The sequence below is a fragment of the Carassius auratus genome, chromosome 20 (genome assembly GCF_003368295.1).
Source record: "Carassius auratus strain Wakin chromosome 20, ASM336829v1, whole genome shotgun sequence".
Lineage (NCBI taxonomy): Eukaryota > Metazoa > Chordata > Actinopteri > Cypriniformes > Cyprinidae > Carassius > Carassius auratus.
In genome coordinates this window covers 26,341,688-26,362,671 of record NC_039262.1, presented here as the reverse complement: position 1 = coordinate 26,362,671, position 20,984 = coordinate 26,341,688, and the positions used below count along the sequence as shown (strand labels likewise).

Sequence of the window (20,984 nt, the reverse complement as noted above, 5' to 3'; positions counted from 1 at the left end):
CGCATGACAAGCCGTAGTAAAGCTCGAGACGACAGTAAATACCAAAGAGAAGCAGACGGTCCATCAACAAATACATGTCTCTGTCAGACACAGCAGAGGGGATATTCGCCTTTTGAAAACTCACAGTTTCATACATGTCCAAACACGATGCCTCGCCAACATTAAATGGTAAGTTAATTCGTTTTTAAATGGTGTATGATAGCACTATGCTATCGCCACAACTATAGGCCTCGGTCACCTGTTGTACCGATTCAAAAAGTATTCACCCGCTTTAAAATGTTTATTGTGCAGTTGGAATAATGTTTAAAGTTTTTAAAGGTTTTATGTGTGCACATTTCAGCAGTTTCAGGTCTAACGTTAACTGAGTTAGCAGTGCGTGTGTTAATCGTACACTACGACCGTGTTTCAAACCCTGTAGAGATGCCTACCTAGACAGCACTTCTGGCCACCTGAGGGGTCTCTTAACGTGCCCTGTGGTGCTGTCTAGTTAGGCAGAACTTAACATAACATTAGAGAAGAACAGAAATCTAACGTATTTATCACAGAGGTAGCTTATTATGATCTTAAAAATCACTGGTATCAATCAGCTTTTTATCGAGTCTTAAATGTTAGTGGTGTAGGCAGCTTTAGACATGAAATCAAATCGAGGCCCACCACAAAAGTATTTTTTAATATAGTTTTGCACTACCGACATTACTAAAAACTAATGTAGAAACACATGTTTCCAAAAAGGCTTTATTATTATTAATTGAGTAGTTATTACAAGCTTTAGTTAAGCAGTGGAAGTTATATTAATGTTTATAACAGTGCTTCTGTATAACCCTTACGCATGTTTACTGATGCACTCTTTAATGTGCAGGTGAAGCATTGAGATCCAGACCGTTTCTCTCATCCTCCCAGAAGTTTCTTCATCACCACCTTGGCCCTTAACATATGATTTTACATGAAGAGGGGTGAGAAATCCGAGGGATACAGACAGATGCGACCCAAGACGTTCCCTACGAGTGATAATAGTCAACAGATGCTGCAGGAGATTCGAGAGAGCTTGAGGAACCTCTCCCGGTCGTCAGATGCTCCCAAAACCGAGGTGAGTGCCGGGAAGGGGCCGCAGGACGATGCCAGACAACAGGGGCGCAGCAACAACCCCAGGAACCCCCACCATCACCGAGCTCTGCAGGAGATCCGCAGGTCACTCCTGCCATTCGCTAATGAATCGCCCTCCAGCGGAAACTACGCAGATATCAACAGACACATGCTGCAAGAGCTGCTGGACGCCGGCTTCGATGAGGTAATGGACCTTGTGGAGTTCGGTACGGAGAGAAGTTTGTGTGCTCTTCCCACCAAATGTGTCGTAACAATCACTTCTGCCAGGAATGTCCTCTACTGTCACTGTATAATTTCACTTATTTGAGGAATGACAGAAATGGTATGTTGCTAGACCAGCTCTGGTTGAAGAAAGGAGCTCAGCATGTCATACTGAAATGCTCATTAAATACTGGGTGTGATGTACATATTTCGTTTTTTTTTGATGTGGTGTTTGATGCGCAAGGGTTGTCAAAACAAATTTTGGTCCCTTGCTTCGGTTGTACAAGCAGAAAAACAAGCAAACCATCATTGTAACCTTACAGGTTAATTTCATTTGATTATATGAGAATACTTTTGTAAAGGATAATGTATAGTCAGAGACATGGTGATCAGGATCCCGATTTGTACGTAGTTGTTTGCCAAATAACTAAAAGTGGAAGGACATACAATATTGATTTGCAGATTGTATACCTTTTGTGGCACACCGTATATGAGTGGACATGAATCTGGCACAGCTGTGTACAGTAGGGAATCACTTTACTAGGACAGCCGTCAGTTATACAGTGTGCATAATGCACAAATATGACACCAGAGAATGCCATTGACAAGTTTTACTGGGAGCTATGAAATAGTATAACAGTGTCACACCAAAGCAAAGGAAATTTCCGGGAGCTTATGACTATCTTGATCAGCAGCTCTGCATGTTTTGCATTTAAATGGCAGTTAATGAGTGCCATCATAGTCTATTGATTCTAAGTAGCAGTAAATGAATATGAATGTGTGTGTGTGTTTGTTCAGGAGATGGTGGTTCGCGCTCTGAAGCAGACGAACAGTCATAGCGTGGAGGCAGCCATCGAGTACATCAGCAGGATGAACTTCCAGGAGCCTGCGAGGGAGCAGATAACAGCCACCGCAGCTCGGCCCGTCAACACAGCCATAAAACAAGCAGGTAGGTGTACTACAAGAGCCAGATACACAATCTGATGTATTCATTCCTTTCGATAGCAACATAACATGTAGATATTAAATGCAGGAAATGTTTGGGGGCAGCAGTTATGGGGTCAAACTATAATAGTTGTTTTTTTTGGCGCACTTGTACTTTAATCAGCCTAAATAAACAGAGGCATCTTTAACACTGGCCATATTTAAAACAGGGTGTCGGGGGGGGGGGGGGGGGGGTCTTGAGAAGTATTACAAGTTTTACAAATCAATTTAGAGAAAACAAGACCCTTAATAAGAATTAAAGTCTTAAATGCCATTTAAAAAATCTGCATCACATGAATATCTACTGTGAATGTAAAATGTATTTTAGGGACTTTTTTTTTTTATTTAATTGGGACATGGTAATTGTGTTACTTTGGGCTGTTTTATGGGCTTTGGATGCACAATTTAAATGATGTAAAGGCTGTGATTATTATTTGACCTTCCCTGATCATTCAGACAGGATCAGGAGCAGTATTACTGACACTCGGACTCAAGTCTGCATCAAATCAAGCAGTCCTAATCAGTCAGATGGTGGTCATGAGAAGTGTTTCACAAAAGAGCTATGGTTTGCAGACAGTTATCTTTTAAATATACTGTGACCATACTGCCCCGTTAGCACTTAATTAAATTAATTAATTTAATTAATTTAAAGGTATTCATTTAACTCCACGATTCCTGTATATACCCTGTAAAACATTTGGCAGTCTGATCACAAATGTGTTATCCCACTGGTAATGAAACGTTGAGTGCATTGCGTTGTAGAATGAAGCAGTCAGTGTGCTGTCACTTTAACTTATTTAGGTTATTTATAGGTATGTAGGTATTCCAGGTATACAGAAATGTACATAAATGCTTTTCTGAACATTACCTTAAGCAGATATTTCATGAAAAGAACAGTATGATGAGTAGTAATTATGTGACACAAAGAAATGTGCTTGAATGTGAAAAAATATTTTCCTCTTTACTGCTAGTTATTGCCAAAAATGAACAAGGTATGTTAGAAGATAGAATGCAGCTTACAAACATCTTGTAATAACTCCATCAGTATTTTTAACCTTGGGGAAATGTCAGTAAAACAAATGTCATTGGCATTGTATTTACCTCTCAAAGCCATTCAGTGTTAATAGCTTGTTATTTCGCTAGGGGGAAATTTGCTCTAGAGAGAAGAATTTGGCTAAATATATGCCCTGTATTACATATTCATAACATTTTTACTTAATCTGTTTCTGATGTTTTAAAGTATGTTTAATAATGTCAGGAAGACAATTTTCTGATAGCCAACTTTTAAATTATAATAACATAATACCATTAAACATAAATGCTGCCTACTGGAATAAAATATGCTTCTCAGTTATAAACAGGCTTGGGAGGGTTACTTTAAAGATGTATTCCGTTACAGTTACTAATTACTTCATAAAAAAAGTATTCAGTAACGTAATCCAAGTACCACAATATGAAAGTAATGTAACTGATTACTTCTGGATTACTTAATACTTACAAATATTATTTTTTTAAAACAACAACATTTATTAGTTACGAATTTCACAGCCCTGAATTAATATGTGTAAAGGACTATACAGACATCTAGTGCATGGTATTGGTATTACAGATTATTTTGTTTAATTTTCAAGAAAATATAATAAGAAATAATTTTAAGACATAGGAAATGTTTCTTCAACAGGAAAATAGAGAATACAAATTTATTTTTATTCCAAGCAAATATAGTAAGAACTGAATTTTTAGACAATGAACATGTTTCTTCAAGTGGAAAATAGAGAATAATTTTTTTTTTTTCAATGAAAATATAATAAGAATAATTTTAAGACATAGGAAATGTTTCTTCAACAGGAAAATAGAGAATACAAATATTTTTTTTTTCTCTTTGCAAATATAAAACTAATTTTAAAAAGTGTAGGATTCAAAATTACTGCAAAGTTTAATCCTGTAAAAAATTGCAGTTAGTCTTTGGCAGCATTTGGCATAGGTAATGAAGACAGATTGTGCATTCTATGTAGCCCGGGACGTCACCTGTAGGAGAAAAATAAATAAATCCGTCCCCTCAGTTTATAAACCGTACTAACGAATTCATAAACTGTTCACTCAGTTTAACAAATCGTACCCATGGATTAACAAACCGTGCCCACGAATTCCCAATCCGTGCGATCAGATTTGTAAACTGACACGCATTTGTGGCTCCGCCCCCACCAGCAGATTCATTTCTGTTTATTAAACATTATTTTTCATAGTATCAATGAGTCCACGATCAGCATTCACAAAATAGTCTTCTTTTTAGTGTTTATTTTACATTAATCACCAATAGGATAAGACACTGTGTTTTATGGCCAAAAAAATAAACGCTTAAAAGAAGAAAATAAGCATAAAAAGCAATACAAAACAAATTAATATGCCGGTTATGTTTCATTCCTTTTCTATGGATCCAAAAGAGTCTCAATAAAGATAAATGCACACACTACATTCACATATGCACACTCATAATTCATAAATACACACATAGGATATGTGACGACTCACTTTCCTCAGCGAACAACTCCCTTTCCTCAGTGAAAGATTCACTTTCCTCGCGCAGCGAATGACTCACTTTCCTCACGCAGCCGGCGACTCACTTTCCGCAGCCGGAGAGTCACTTTCCTCTCGCAGCAAAACGACTCGCTTTCCTCATCGAACGATTCACTTTCCTCACGAGTCACGCAGTGAACGACTCACTTTCCTCACGCAGCCGGCGACTCACTTTGCGCAGCCGGAGAGTCACTTTCCTCTCGCAGCAAAACGACTCGCTTTCCTCATCGAACGATTCACTTTCCTCACGAGTCACGCAGTGAACGACTCACTTTCCTCACGCAGCCGGCGACTCACTTTCCGCAGCCGGAGAGTCACTTTCCTCTCGCAGCAAAACGACTCGCTTTCCTCATCGAACGATTCACTTTCCTCACGAGTCACGCAGTGAACGACTCACTTTCCTCACGCAGCCGGCGACTCACTTTGCGCAGCCGGAGAGTCACTTTCCTCTTCCAGTGGACCACTGACTCTCTCTTCATGTAGTGAATTCTATATTGCATCCAAAATAATATTTAGATATATTTAAATATTTAAAGAGCTGTAATTTTTTTTAAACTTTCATTAAAATATTTCAATAAAATGAAATAATTGCCTATTGCAAATTTATGAATCCATGGTTAACTTTTTTTCTGCAGTCACAGTCTGGGCTATATGTATTGAGACATTTTATACATTTATATTTTGTAAAAAATAATAAAAAATAAACCTGAATTGTAATCTAAACATCTGTGTTTTCATACAATTGCATAAATAAGTAGGCTATAATATGCTGCACCACAGGCATATCGCTCTGTGTGAACGCGTTCATGTGATTGGCTTATAAGTAAACAATCCCCCACGTGGAGTGCATTCTTGTGATTGGCTAAAATAAGGGAGATATCTCATTCGTTGTTGATCATTCCCTGCTTAAAAAAAGCATTTGTGTGTCAAGCCAAGTCAGGGGAGTCTCAAAATTCACACACAAATGCAGTGAAGTTCACAGACCGCAAGCAGTTTGTAAATCAAGATATATGTGTGTGTTCAACAGAAATACACTTCTAAATCTTGTCCTGTGCATTTGTGAATCTTGAGTGCTTTTTAAATTTTGTGTATGCATTTGTACATTTCGTGCGCATTTGTGTATCCTGTGTGTGTATTTATGAATCATGTGTGTGCATGTATGAATCCTGTGTTTGCATATGTGAATGTAGTGTGTGCATTTATCTTTATTGAGACTCTTTTGGCTCCATACTTTTCTCTCTAACTGAATGCAATGTTATTTTTGGCCTAATTATTTATCAATAACATTAACAGTGAAACATGAAAGTATTCCCCCTTTTTTCAAAATGTAACTATAATCTGATTATTACGTTTTTTGACGTAACTGTAACGGATTACAGTTATTGGATTTTTGTATCCTGATTTCGTAACGCCGTTACATGTATTCCGTTACTCCCCAACCCTGGTTATAAATAATGTTTCCTTCTCTAGGTCCGTCCCAAATTCTACCGAAAGTGTTGCGGCGCCAAAGCTGGAAGGGTTCAAAGGAGTCTCTGGCCCCACAGCGGCATGGTGCTCTAATGACTGATGGTATGATTTACCGTCCCAGTAGCCCTGGACCTCAAAGTGACCTCTCACGGCCTGCTACCTTTCCTCAAAATCTTGCCGCTGCAGCCAGCGGTCAACGAGTGAATCCTCCCCTCCCACGGCAGGTGCGTAGCATCACTCCTCCTCCCTCCTCATGGGACTCCAATCCCTCAACCAAGCGGTATTCTGCAAACTTGGATTACATGGTGCCTCGGCTCTCTCCTGTGCCTCAGGGGCCCCGACCCGATGGCTATATAAACCCTCCGTCCCAGGCGCAGCGAGGGATCAGCCCAGTGCCTGTGGGTCGGCAACCCATCATCAATGGGGGCAACAAGTTCACCTTCCCTCCATCCTGGCCCCAGAATGGCAACATACAAAGCGCACCACCACCTCCGTATCCCACGCACCAGACTAACAGACAGAGTCCCACGGCCCAGCAGATGCAATCCAGTGCTCTTGCTTCACCCTCGAACGGAGCCAACCTTCCCCCAAGCATGCTGGTGCCCAACCGTAATAGCCTCAACCTTGATATGTACAACCTTGGTGTACTTCCCCAGGTCAGACCTTCTGTACAGCAGCCTCAGGCTTCACCTGGTCACAGCACCAATCAGGACGTTCCTTTATCACGGCCCCACAGCGTTCCTGGGCGCGCCGACTCCTTCACCAATGCCCAGCCCAATGGACGTCAGTGCCCGTCTGTACCCAGCTCTCAACCCTCCGGCACAACCGTCACCACCATTACTCAGGCCCCCATTTTGCAGCCGGTGAAGAGTATGCGAGTGCAGAAGCCGGAGCTGCACACGGCCGTGGCCCCTACACACCCACCATGGATGCAACATCCTCCGCCCTCTGCTTATCAAGATCCGTCTGCTTCCACAGCTGCCCCCGAAGTCCCGAGCTACCAAGGCCCTCCTCCACCTTACCCTAAACACCTGCTACCGAAGCAGCCTCCACCGGGGTACGACCCCAACCCCAACCCCGGCCCAAAACCCAGCAACAAAGAGGAGGACGGGGTGGACAACGACAATGACACTGACAGCACCTGCTCCAGCGAGCGCGCTGAGGTCTCTGAGGAGCGCGAGAAGAAACAGATCACCACATCTCCTGTGCCGGTGCGGCGTTGTAAACGTGACGAGGAGCGCAAGGGCGAAAGCAGAGTTCCTATGTACTCCCCGCAGGCTTTCAAGTTCTTCATGGAGCAGCATGTGGAGAACATCCTGAAGAACCACCAGCAGAGGATCCGAAGGAAGAAGCAGCTGGAGAGCGAGATGCAAAGGGTTAGCATGCATTTCTTCACTGACACATCCTCTCGCAATGTTCTTTGCTTCTCTGCTCTGCTGTTAAAGGGTTAGTTCATGAAAAAATGAAAATCCTGTAATTAATTACTCAACTTCATGGCGTTCAAAACCTGTAAGACCTTTGTTCACCTTTTGAACACAAAATAGATCTTAAGAAATCTGAGAGCTCTCTGATCCTGCATAGACAGCAGTGCAACTGCAATGTTCCCGGGTCCAGAAAGGAAGTGAGGACATTGGTCAAATGGTCTTTGTGACATCAGTGGCTCGATTTCATATTTGCGATTCTACAAGAATACTTTTTGTGTGCTAAGAAAACAAAAATAGTGACTTAATTCAACAGTTGTGGTGCTGTCTATGCAGAATTGGAGAGCTCTCAGATTTCATCAATATCTCAATTTTGTGTTCTGAAGAGGAACGAATGTCTTATGAGTTTGGAATGATTTGAGGGTGAGTAATTAATGACAGGTTTTTCATTTTTTGGGTGAACTAACCCTTTAATTTCATATTGACTTAACTTTTCTATTGACTTTCTTCAATTTTTTTCTTCCTCCCTTTTATGCTTCCTTTCTTTGTCTGTCTTTCTGTCTGTCTTCTATATCTTTCAGTCTGTGGATCTCCTCCGCAAGCCTAGTTTCTTTTCTATGTGTGATCAACTGGCTTTCATATTTCACATTTAAAGGTTTCTTCTGGAGTAATCTTCACTCAAGTGTGGTAACGTAAGAACCTGTCAGTTGGACAGCATGTATATGTTCTTCATATTCTTAAGAGCTCTGTTCTAAAGCCTAGTGAGCTGCCTACCAAGACAGCATTTCATGGTGTCATGCGTACATTGCAGTGGCTGTTATGAAAATCAGTTCAGTGATGATTAGAAAAGCTATCTATCTAGACAATGAACGGCGAGGCAGCTCACTGGGTTTAAGGACAAAGCTAAGATCTCAAGGGTTTCCTGCAGCTCTGTAAGTTCCCATCTATGCCCATGTGGGGTTTGTCCTCTCTTTTCACATTTTCTGCACTTGTTGTCTGTTGTGTAGTAATGTGTATGAATGCAGTTACTAAACATTTACTGGTAGATAAAGTAATATTAGTTTAGACAAAATATTTCAAACAGAAACGTATAGTAGGTGTTAGGAGGTGATAAGAGAATAAACGGGTGCATCTGAAAAAATTTGAATATCATGGAAAAGTTCTTTAATTTTTTGTAATTTAATTCAAAATTCAAATGTTCTTATTTTAGATTCATTGCACACAAACTGAAATATTTCAAGAGTTTTTTTTTTGTTTTAATCCTGATGGTTATGACTCAAAGATTAGGAAAATAAAAAATTCAGTATATTAAAAAAATGTGAATATTTTCACAAAGATCAATAAAAAAAGCTTTACAAAACAGAAATGTTCAAGATCTCCAAAGCAAGTTTAATTATACATTCAATACTTGGTTGGGGCTCCTTTGCACGAATAACTGCTTCAATGCGGCGTGACATGGAGGCAATCAGCCTGTGGCACTGCTGAGGCGTTATTGAAGACCAGGTTGCTTTGATGGTGGCCTTCAGCTCTTCACAATACCTTCACAATCAAGCACAGAAATACAATGATCAGCAAACCACTTGGAAGTGATTTTGGCAGTGTGGGCAGGTACTAAAGTCCTTCTGCACAATGAAATCAGCATCTCCATAAAGCTTGTCAGCAGATGGAAGCATGAAGTGCTCCAAATCTCCTGGTAGATGACTGCATTGACTTTTGACTTGATAAAACACAATAGACCCACAATGAACACCAGCAGACGTCACAGCACCCCAAATCATCTTTGACTTCAAAAACTTCACACTGGACTTTGGATTTCTGTGCCTCTCCAGTCTTCCTCCAGACCTTGATTTCCAAATGAAATGCTAAATTTACTTTCATCTGAAAAGAGGACTGTGGACCACTAAGCAACAATCCAGTTATTTTTCTCCTTACCCCAGGTGAAATACTTCTGACGTTGTTTCTGGTTCAGGGGTGGCTTGGTTCTATGAATGTGACCGATGTAGCTCTTTTCCTGAAGACGTCTGAGTGTGGTGACTCTTGATGCGCTGACTCCAGCTTCAGTCCACTCCTTGTGAAGCTCTCCCAAGTTTTTGAATCTGTTTTTCCTGACAGTATTCCCAAGGCTGTGGTCATCCCTGTTGCTTGTGCACCTGTCCTTTTCCTACCACACTTTTTCCTTCGTCAACTTTCTATGAATATATTTTGATACAGCACTCTGTGAACAGCCAGCCCTTTCATCAAAGCCTTCTGTGGCTTACCCTTCTTGTGGAGGGTGTTAATGATCGTCTTCTGGACAACTGTAAAGTCAGTAGTCTTTCCCATAATTGTGGTTGCATGTTTTAAACTAGTCCATGAGGTACCCAGTATTTATCCAAAAAAATTACTAATCAATTAAATTAAGCTCAAAATAGAATATTCAAATTTTTTGAGGTACTGATTTTTTTTCTTCATTTTCCTAAGCTGTAAGTCGTAAGCATTAGAGAAAAAAAAAATCTTGAAATATTTCAGATTGTGCAATCAATCTAGAATATAAGTTTGCTTTAAAAAAAAAAATTACAAAAAGACCTTTTCCATGATATTCTAATTTGTTGAGATGCAACTGTAAGATGCATACTTGTGTTAAAATGTGCATGAAAATAAATCCAGACGGCCAGCAAGTGACACTGAGTATCAGTCATGCTGAAGCATGTGGGAAACATATTAAAGTTGAAATTCTAGCAACATTGCAAATTCTGATTGACTTTTCAAGTACATTTGCACTTCCTAGTTGTGCAAGCACGATCAGTGGCAAAGTATTATTAAAAAAAATAATAATAATTGTATTAGAGGTAGTATTGAGGTAGTTTTGATCACTGTAGGAAACCCTGTGCATTGCATGTGTTTTTTTTTTCAGTGCTGGAAGCTGCTGCCTGCCAAAGTTGTGAATATTACATGATTGAATGGCTTGTATGTTTTCTCAAATAATTTCAGAAGTTAATTTAATCTGTCTTTTTGTGTTGTATTTAGACCTATGTGTAAGTATCTGTTCTGTAAGGACTGCTCTCTCAACATTGTGTTGTGTGTCCAGGTGGGACTTTCAAATGACGCTCAGGAGCAGATGCGCATGATGCTGAGCCAGAAAGAATCCAACTACATCCGCCTTAAGCGTGCCAAAATGGACAAATCCATGTTCGAGAAGATCAAGACTTTGGGAATCGGGGCATTTGGAGAAGTGTGTTTGGCTCGGAAAGTGGACACGGGAGCGCTGTATGCCATGAAGACCCTCCGTAAGAAAGATGTCCTCTTGAGGAACCAGGTGGCTCATGTGAAAGCTGAGAGGGATATTCTCGCTGAAGCTGATAATGAGTGGGTCGTCCGGTTGTACTACTCATTTCAGGATAAAGATAACTTGTATTTTGTGATGGACTACATCCCTGGTGGGGACATGATGAGTCTTTTGATCAGAATGGGCATTTTCCAAGAGGACTTGGCTCAGTTTTACATCGCAGAGCTCACCTGTGCTGTGGAAAGTGTCCACAAAATGGGTTTCATCCATCGAGACATCAAACCTGACAACATCTTAATTGATCGTGATGGACACATTAAACTGACAGACTTTGGCCTGTGCACTGGTTTCCGATGGACTCATGATTCCAAATACTACCAAAGCGGTGAGCCTAGCATACAACTCAAAGATTAAATATATTTATGCTAAATTAACATAATTATTTTGTGCTATTATAGACAAATAGCTACCTTTTTATTGGCAATAGTTAATGCAGTATGTTAATGCATAGAGCATATCTTTGTTTATTACATTAGTGGTTAGTGTAATTAAATTACTTCTCCACTGAAAAAATAAAGTACTGAAAAATTAACATTTAGCATTAAAATTAAAATTAACTTGCATTAAATACTGTAAATTTAAACAATTCTAAAATCAATATTGCATTTAAAATCTGAATTTACAGTCTAAAAACTGAATGCAGCGTCTTTAACTCTGAGCATTCACTTTCAGTTTTTTCTAAATCACAGAGAAACCTTAAATACTCTGATACCGATGAGATAAAATGAATAGACTCCAAAAAGGGCCTACTTTTGTGTACACTGACAATAAGAACAAAACATTGTGCTTTTATAAAATAAACTAAACAAATAGGATGCGCTTTCTGCTGTCTTGGTCTTCGTGAGCAACTTTCTACTAGGGCTGGACCAGAATATTTGATTATTTAAATATGCGTTCGGTGGGTTGGCATTAAATATGGCAGTCATTAAAAAAAAACGTACAGTAGCCGAGCTTAATAATATTTTGCTTGTATTAAAAATATTGGTCTTAACAGACCTGTGTTTTTGTATAACTAATGCTGTGTCCGTTATCGAAGCATATAAGCCCTGCCTGCAAATTATATTAATTATTAAACGAACCGTAGCCAAAAAATTTATAACTGTCAAAACTTGGATATGTGTAGATACTCGAACTTCCATGTCTTGGTGAAAAAGCCTTCTCAACAGTGAGTTTTGGTGAGGAGTTGTCTTCAAACTTAATGGTCACTTTTCACCATCACGTCAGTGTAACTTTGTTAATATTAATAGATCCTGAATGTACTGTTGAATGAAACGCATTGGAGAACTGATAGAGGACTTTGGTTCTGCTAGGGTAAGGTGTTCAACTTTTTCTATCGGTGTCTTGTCAGGCGATCATGTGCGTCAGGACAGTATGGACTTCAGTAAGGAGTGGGAAGACAGTGCTAACTGTCGCTGTGGAGAACGTCTGAAACCACTGGAGCGCAGAGCCGCTAGACAACATCATCGCTGCTTGGCACACTCATTGGTGGGCACTCCCAATTACATCGCCCCTGAGGTTCTGCTGCGCACAGGTATGTCAGTGTGTTAGCACCTAATCGCAAACCATAATAAACTTCATTTAACAAGCACTTTTCATATACTTACAAAGAATGCTTGACAAAGAAATGCATCTTTCATGTAAGAAATAGTTCACACATAAATATACTCACCCACTTCATTCAAAACCTCCATGACTTTCAGTCTTCAGAAGATGTTTGTGACTGAGACATCATTCATGCTCATTGCATCTTTTTTTTTTTTTGCATACATTGAAACAAATCAAATAATCAGAACATTTCAACATTTTAAGGCTGTTCATCTCTTGCTAGGAAACAAAAGACAATATCAAACTACCAAATTATCTCATCAGTTTACTACACTTGAGCAGGAAGAATGAAGGCGCAGTTATACTCCTGTCTGTCCATTCTTTTAAATTTTCAGTATTCATTATGGTCTCGCCTTTTTTTGTCTCAATGCTGTTATTTGTGTGATGGAATATGTGTAGATTACAGTAACTGGTTTATTTGCACATGTATATTTAAAATGGAATAATGTCAATTCTTGTGTTGATTTATAATAGTGGCACAAACATACTGTTTTTCTGAGTGTTTTATTAATTTACTTGTTTTATTAATTCAAGGTTACACCCAGCTCTGTGATTGGTGGAGTGTGGGTGTTATCCTCTATGAGATGGTAGTCGGTCAGCCTCCTTTTCTGGCAACAGCTCCTCTTGAGACCCAGATGAAGGTGAGAATATATTGTGGTCTTTATATGTGTATGTGTTTTTGCTCTCATGTTGTAACACATGTAGTGGTGGCCGAAATTACTATTGGCCTTTTTTTTTTGCCTCAAATACATAATTTTATTTCCTAATTTTCATGAAACATGCAGCTGGTTTCTCTGAGCCATTTTTCTCCAACCATTACCATGATTGCAAATGTGATATAGATTTTTTTCAGTTCAACAAACAAGGTTACTTAATAGATTTGCATTTTAGACACCATACTGCCTGTTTTGGTGTTGTCTTGGAAAATTTCTTTTTTAATTCCAAACAGCCCTGCACTGTTTTACGTCTCTGAGCAGCATGAGGGCATTTCATTCCTGAATCAACCTTCTAATTTATTCTGTTCAGTCGCAATGACTCACTCATTAAAAGTGACTTGCTCCGACCTACCGGAAGTTTTCATTTCAATTTTAAATGTCTTTTATTATTTAAATATTAGTATTTAAAATGTTTATGTTTAATAGATCAAAGTGTTATTTCTGCATTTGTAGCTGCAGTTTAAGGGCATTCATGTCCTGCATTAAACAGCATGTGAATCCATCTAAACACCACTTCAGATGCAGCTGCTGTGTTTCCTCTGCATTGCAAAGATGAATTTTGTTGATACTGATGTAATTAGCTTGGTAACAGGCCAAATGTCTTATTATTCTAATTCACTGACTACATTTAAGATTTTGACACCAAATATAAATGGCTTTATAAAGGTAAGAATGCTCATAAACTTAAAATCAATAAACTTTTTAAATAAGTTTAAAATGAAAAATGAAACTTATTAGAAAAGATTAATTTCTGTCAGTGTGATCTGTCCAACACACAGAACATGAAGAATATCAAAAACTCAAGGAGTCATATGTCCATGGCATATAAGAAACACACTTCCACAAAATATTTTATATTCTACCGTATATTCCGGACTATAAGTCACACTTTTTTTCATAGTTTGGCTGGTCCTGCGACTTATAGTCAGGTGCGACTTATTTATCAACATTAATTTGACATGAACCAAGAGAAATGAACCAAGAGAAAACATTACCGTCTCCAGTCGTGAGATGGCGCTCTATGCTGCTCAGTTCTCCTGTAGTCTACACTGAAGACATAGAGCGCCCTCTCGTGGCTGGAGACGGTAATGTGAACTCTTGGTTCTAAATAAATGCGACTTATAGTCCAGTGCGACTTATGTTTTTTTTCCTCATCATGACGTATTTTTGGACTGATGCGACTTATGATGGACTTTGAGGGGCCCAGTCCATCATTTTCCTTCCGTCGCCGATAGTTCGTTTTATGGGTATTGTAATGGTCAATTCATCAAAAACATCTGAAACCTCAAATATGCCAAGTGTTCTTACCATTTTGGCCACCACTTTGTGCATCATTATAATGAGCCGAGTGGACACTTGGCCAAGTAAATCAACAGATGCCGTCAGTCAGTGCAGTTTTCAGCTCTGTGTGTTTGTGTGTCCGTCTCAGGTGATCAACTGGCAGACGGCCCTACACATCCCCCCGCAGGCCAAGCTGAGTCCGGAGGCCACCGACCTGATCCTGAAGCTCTGCCGTGGCCCTGAAGACCGGCTTGGGAAAAACGGAGCCGATGAGATTAAAGCCCATCCCTTCTTCAAACACATCGACTTCTCCACAGACCTGCGGCAGCAACACCATGCGCCTTACATCCCCAAAATCACACACTGCACTGACACCTCCAACTTTGACCCCGTCGACCCCGACAAGCTCTGGAGCGATGATGCTGACAGCAACCGCAACGACACACTCAACCGCTGGTTCAAGAACGGCAAGCACCCCGAGCACGCCTTCTACGAGTTCACCTTCCGCCGCTTCTTCGACGATAACGGCCACCCGTACAGCTGTCCCAAGCCCATCGAGTGTGAGGATTCAGACGGGGAGGACGACCAGCCGGTCAACCCAACGAAGGGGTTCGGACCAGAACAGGGGCGGGATTTAGTCTATGTTTAGTGTGAATGTGTGTGGGGGGGAACTAACACAGAAATCAAAAGAAACCAACCAGAAATGATATTTTGCGTGAGCCTGTAATGTAGGAGCATTGTGATTGTCATCATAAGTTCATTTCAAACCTCCATTTCTCATAACTGTAATGCAAACAAATAGATTTTAATAATAATAGATCATTATTATTCATCATGGTAGTATTTTTTTTCATCTTTATGCTGATGCATCATAGTCATATTTTAATGTAATTAAAATGATTACAGTAAGTCCAATGGCCATTTAAAACAATTAAAATGACTACTTCAGAAGTAAAACATTTGAACACAACGTAAACTTCTTTCATTCTCATGAACATGGCAACAATTTTAAATGCTCTTAAATGGGCTTGATTTTTATGTAAAATATGATTTCTTCTTTGTTTTGATTTATGGATAACATCGGTACATATTTTCAGGAGACGGACCTGTGTAGGATGCGAGTGTGTGTTTGTTCTCTCTCTTTCTTTGGTGGTGACTGGTGGAGTCTGCCTGGACACTTTGTGCTGTATTTATTGTTTCGTTCAGGATGCACTTGTCTGGTGCCTTTTAAACAACCGAGAATCTAATGATGCAGTGGAGCTCTGTATTTTTTTACTCCTCTTTAATTTATTTAAAGACTTTTTTAATGGTAGCTAAAACAAGTTGAATATTTTCTTGCTGAATTTATTTCTTTATTTATGATTGTGTGGATTTGTTTCTCGTTCTGAGCGGCACAGGGCACTAGACTGCACAGGGATTTCGAGTTTTCCCTTTCTTTCACCAAAACTATGAGGGAGATTATGGTGTACGCTGGTCAATTTAGCTGAATTCCCAAGAAAAAAAAAAAAACTTGTAAATGTTTGTGCTGTGTATTTTTATTTCTACACAGATATTGTATATATAAGTTATGCAGTGGAAATTAGCCTAGTACTATACTCCCTTTTTTTTAGCCCCAAAGGTTTAGGAAAGAAACCATGGGCTGGATCCTGTTCTGTTCAACAGGATATGATGTCAAAACACTACAGTACATATCACTACAGATGAGCACTACACTTTTGGTTTCTCTCCTTGTTCTGAAGAGATTTTGCTGTCACTACCAAAGCCTTCTGTTTTTCCTCAAGAACAGTCTTCTGGAGTCATTGTTTTAGTATTTTATTTTTCTGATTTCTCTAATATCCTGTGCATCTCCTAATGTAATAAGGAAAGCCTTTTCCTGATTAAGCTGGTGGTCTTATTCCCAGGAAAAGCATCTGTAGCTTCTTTTTGAGTGTAAATTTGCCTTGAATGGGAGAAAGGATGGGGTGGTAATAAATAAAAGGTCTTAAGCACAGACTACATAATTCAGTGTCTGGTGTTTGTGTAATTATACACGCATATTATTTTAAAAATGCAGGACACACAACAAATGTAAATCCAGTAAGTTACTATGAATTGAAAATTGACATTTATTCAAATGGAATGTTGTTGTGCTAATAACTGATTCGTCAGTGCGTGTTATTATTATTATTTTAGTATGTAAAGATTTGTTTATGGCACTGATGGAACGATATGATAAAATTTTGGCTAAGAATGTGACACCCTTAATAGCTCACTTTATGCAACATTTAGAACTATATATACAGTACAGACCAAAAGTTTGGAGACACCTTCTCATTCAAAGAGTTTTCTTTATTTTCATGACTATGAAAACTGTAGAGTCACACTTAAGGCATCAAGAGCTATTTGAGCAAGAAGGAGAGTGATGGGGTGCTGTGCCAGATGACCTGTCCTCCACAGTCACCGGACCTGAACCAAATCGAGATGGTTTAGGGGTGAGCTGGACCGCAGACAGAAGGCAAAAGGGCCAACAAGTGCTAAGCATCTCTCGGGGAACTCCTTCAAGACTGTTGGAAGACCATTTCAGGTGACTACCTCTTGAAGCTCATCAAGAGAATGCCAAGAGTGTGCAAAGCAGTAATCAAAGCAAAAGGTGGCTACTTTGAAGAACCTAGAATATGACATATTTTCAGTTGTTTCACACTTTTTTGTTATGTATATAATTCCATATATAATTCCACATGTGTTAATTCATAGTTTTGATGCCCTCAGTGTACAATTTTCATAGTCATGAAAATAAAGAAAACTCTTTGAATGAGAAGGTGTGTCCAAACTTTTGGTCTGTACTCTATATATATAAATATACACACCATTCCATGGGGGAAGTCGTGGCCTAATGGTTAGAGAGGCGGACTCGCAATCGAAGGGTTGTGAGTTCGAGTCTTGGACCGGCAGGAATTGTGGGTGGGGGGAGTGCATGTACAGTCCTCTCTCCACCTTCAAAACCATGACTGAGGTTCCCTTGAGCAAGGCATCGAACCCCCAACTGCTCCGGGTGTGTGTTCACAGTGTGTGTGTGTGTTCACTGCTCTGTGTGTGTGCACTTTGGATGGGTTAAATGCAGAGCACGAATTCTGAGTATGGGTCACCATATTTGGCTGAATGTCACGTCACTGTCACTGTTCAAACCTTCAGTTTTGTGTTTGTAAATGGTAGATTGAGTATATCACATTCAAAGAATGGGACATTAGAATATAGGCATATATGACAAGTAAAATTAATAGAATAAAAATGTTTAAATGTAGTACTTATTAATAAGCAAAATTCATTGTTATGGTGCTTAAATTATAGTTTAAGCTTTACCTCTAAAGTGCATTTATAATAAATTGGTTCCAGTCCAGAAAGGTTTTTTGATATGAGATGTAGAACGCAAGTGTGAGGAGTTCCTTCAGCATAATCATGTGCTACATAGATTCAAATCAGATCTTTTTCTATTGAATTATTGAAACCAACACAAACTGTGTAGGAAATAAAAAATAACAGAAAAATACAAATCTAACAATACCTGATTGCCTGAATATGCACACTCTTTTACAAGACATGGTACTCTTTTTGGAAATTGAGAAATTACACAAGTACATAGGTATTTGCAATAATGGCATCGTAAACACGTGTCAGAAGGGTGCAGCAAACACATTCCAAAGAACAGGACACCAGATGAAAACATGTTGTTGGCTGCCAAGAAACTTAAAATAACTTTAAAGGAGATGCATGAACGTCTGGAAAGGAAAAGATGTGGTAGAAAACAAGTGTACAAGCAATAGGGATAACCGCACCTTGGAGAGGATTGTGAAACAAAACCCATTCAAAAATGTGGGGGAGATTCACAAAGAGTGGACTGCAGCTGGAGTCAGTGCTTCAAGAACCACTACGCACAGACGTATGGAAGACATGGGTTTCAGCTTCACATTCCTTGTGTCAAGCCACTCTTGAACAACAGACAGTGTCAGAAGCGTCTCGCTTCAAAAAGGACTGGAGCTGTGTGGTCCAAAGTTATGCTCTCTGATGAAAGTACATTTTGCATTTCCTTTGGAAATCAGGGTCCCAGAGTCTGGAGGAAGAGAGGAGAGGCACACAATCCACGTTGCTTGAGGTCCAGTGTAAAGTTTCCACAGTCTGTGATGGTTCTGGAGCCATGTCATCTGCTGGTGTTGGTCCACTGTGTTTTCTGAGGTCCAAGGTCAACACAGCCATATACCAGGAAGTTTTAGAGCACTTCATGCTTCCTGCTGCTGACCAACTTTATGGAGATGCACATTTCATTTTCCAACAAGACTGGGCACCTGCACACAGTGCCAAAGCTTCAAGTACCTGGTTTAAGGACTGTGTTGGGATGTACTACATTACCCATAAGGCATTTGGGTGTATGACGTAATGCAAGAGGCGACTGGAGTGGAGAGTGTGTCGCAGATGTTTACTGACTTCCACATGTGTCGGATGTGTTAACTGTTGCTCATAATAAACCTTAAGAGAAAAGAGCCATACACTGTGTGAGTGTGTATGTGACATGGTGTCAGAAGTGCGTCGTACCCGCTTCACTAAATAAACGACGATGTCAATGTTTCAAGCTCCGGAGTCGTTTGACTTCAGCAAGCCCTCCGCATGGCCTCTGTGTATCCATTGCTTCGCAAGATTTCAGATCGCTACTAAGTCGGACAAAGAGGAAGGTGATGTGCAAGTTAACTCACTGCTTTACGCTATGCGGACGGAGGCGGAGACAATATTCACCTCGTTTCGGTTCATAGAGGCTTCCCATTCCAGCGACTAGAAGAAGGTAGTGGAAAAGTGGAAAAGGAATGTTATACATGAATGTGCTTGCTTTCATCACCGTATGCAAAAGACGGGTGAATCAGTGGAAGCTTTTGTGAGAGGATTATATGAGCTGGTGGACCATTGCAAGTTTGGAGCACAGAAAGACGAACATGTCACAGGTCGGAGCGGACCACAGATGTCGTGAGTCTCGCCCCTCCCTAGTTTCCACCTCGAGGAGGTCCCAAGAACACCCCAATGACCAGACACAAGAGAGAGAGGGAGTATAATTAAAACAAACTTTATTTGAATTATTTAAAAGGTGTGAAGGGAAGGGAAAAGGGAATCTAAAATCCACTCTCGGGGCCAGAGAGTATAGGTCCGAGTCGCTTCTGACTCTGTCACGGGGACTCTCAGGTAAGCCTGTAGGTAATGTGTCCTTTCCTTCACGTGACTCAACAGGGTATTTCTCAGTAATGCCTTTGTGTTTCTCCTGCAGGAGAACCGTCGGTGGGGCCTTTCCAGTCCCTGCACGCAGAGTAAAGAAGGTAAGTAATTCTGATGAATTGGGTGGGGTGCGTACCTGACGCCGTACGCCACGAGATTCTGGGTCCGCAGTTGGAAACGCCTAAAAGGTCCACAGGTAAGTATGCAGGTGAATATATTGGGGTCTTGACCTTCGTGTATAGGTAAGTATGCAAGAAAGATACACAATCCTTAACTTCGATTTTCGTCCAGGTAAACCCTACGGATGGAGTTTGCAGGTGAGTATGCAAGGGCGATGCACTGGTATTTCACTCGGGGCGTACAGGTAAGTATGCAGAAGGACAACTGGGTCTTTACTTGGGACGTACAGGTGAGTATACAAGGGCAACTAGAGCTTGACTCTGGGCATACAAGTAAGTATACAAGGACAATATGCTGGCTCTTAGCTGTGGGCGTACAGAAGAGTATACAAAGGGCAACTGGAGTTTGACTTTGGGCATACAGGTAAGTATAAAAGGGCAATACGCTGGCTCTTAGCTTTAGGCGTACAGATGGGCATACAGGGGCAACTGGAGCTTTGCTCTGGGCATGCAGGTGGGTATACAATGACAATACTGAATGGATACAACTCACAGACCCTCGAAGAGGTGGACGTCAGGCTTTAGCCCTTTTCAGCTCGGGAGTCTAGAGAAGGTGTATAGGTCACGACAACTGTGGTCTTCTTCGCCGGGGCAGACTTCCCAGACCAACACTCAACATGGTCACCTCCAACAGTGGAAACACTCCCACGACGACTCAGAGCCTCAAGCTCAGACCTGTAGGACTGGTAACAGACAGACATAGTTCCTTCTCAAATTTACTTAGCTTCAGTGAATATATGGAGAAAGACACACCACCTCTCGAAATTGACCAAGAGTGGATAGAAGTACAGATTGAAGTTGCTGCACGTTGGGCCTTCCACGGCCTCAGCTGGTGCCACCACACTGGGTGACTTCAGGTAGGTTTGTGCCACCGGGTATGTACCTCAGGAAT

At 40.4% G+C, this 20,984-nt stretch overlaps 1 protein-coding gene across 1 annotated transcript; it reads left to right on the top strand.

The window, feature by feature from the left end:
* Positions 1–16,669, top strand: LOC113037670 (serine/threonine-protein kinase LATS1). Its single transcript, XM_026194976.1, has 8 exons — positions 1–168; positions 860–1,288; positions 2,104–2,254; positions 6,337–7,709; positions 10,822–11,404; positions 12,428–12,610; positions 13,219–13,325; positions 14,830–16,669. Exons 2-8 carry the CDS (start codon positions 944–946, stop codon positions 15,328–15,330), a joined length of 3,243 nt encoding a protein of 1,080 aa, XP_026050761.1. The 5' UTR covers positions 1–168; positions 860–943; the 3' UTR covers positions 15,331–16,669.
* Positions 16,670–20,984: the final 4,315 nt, after the last annotated feature.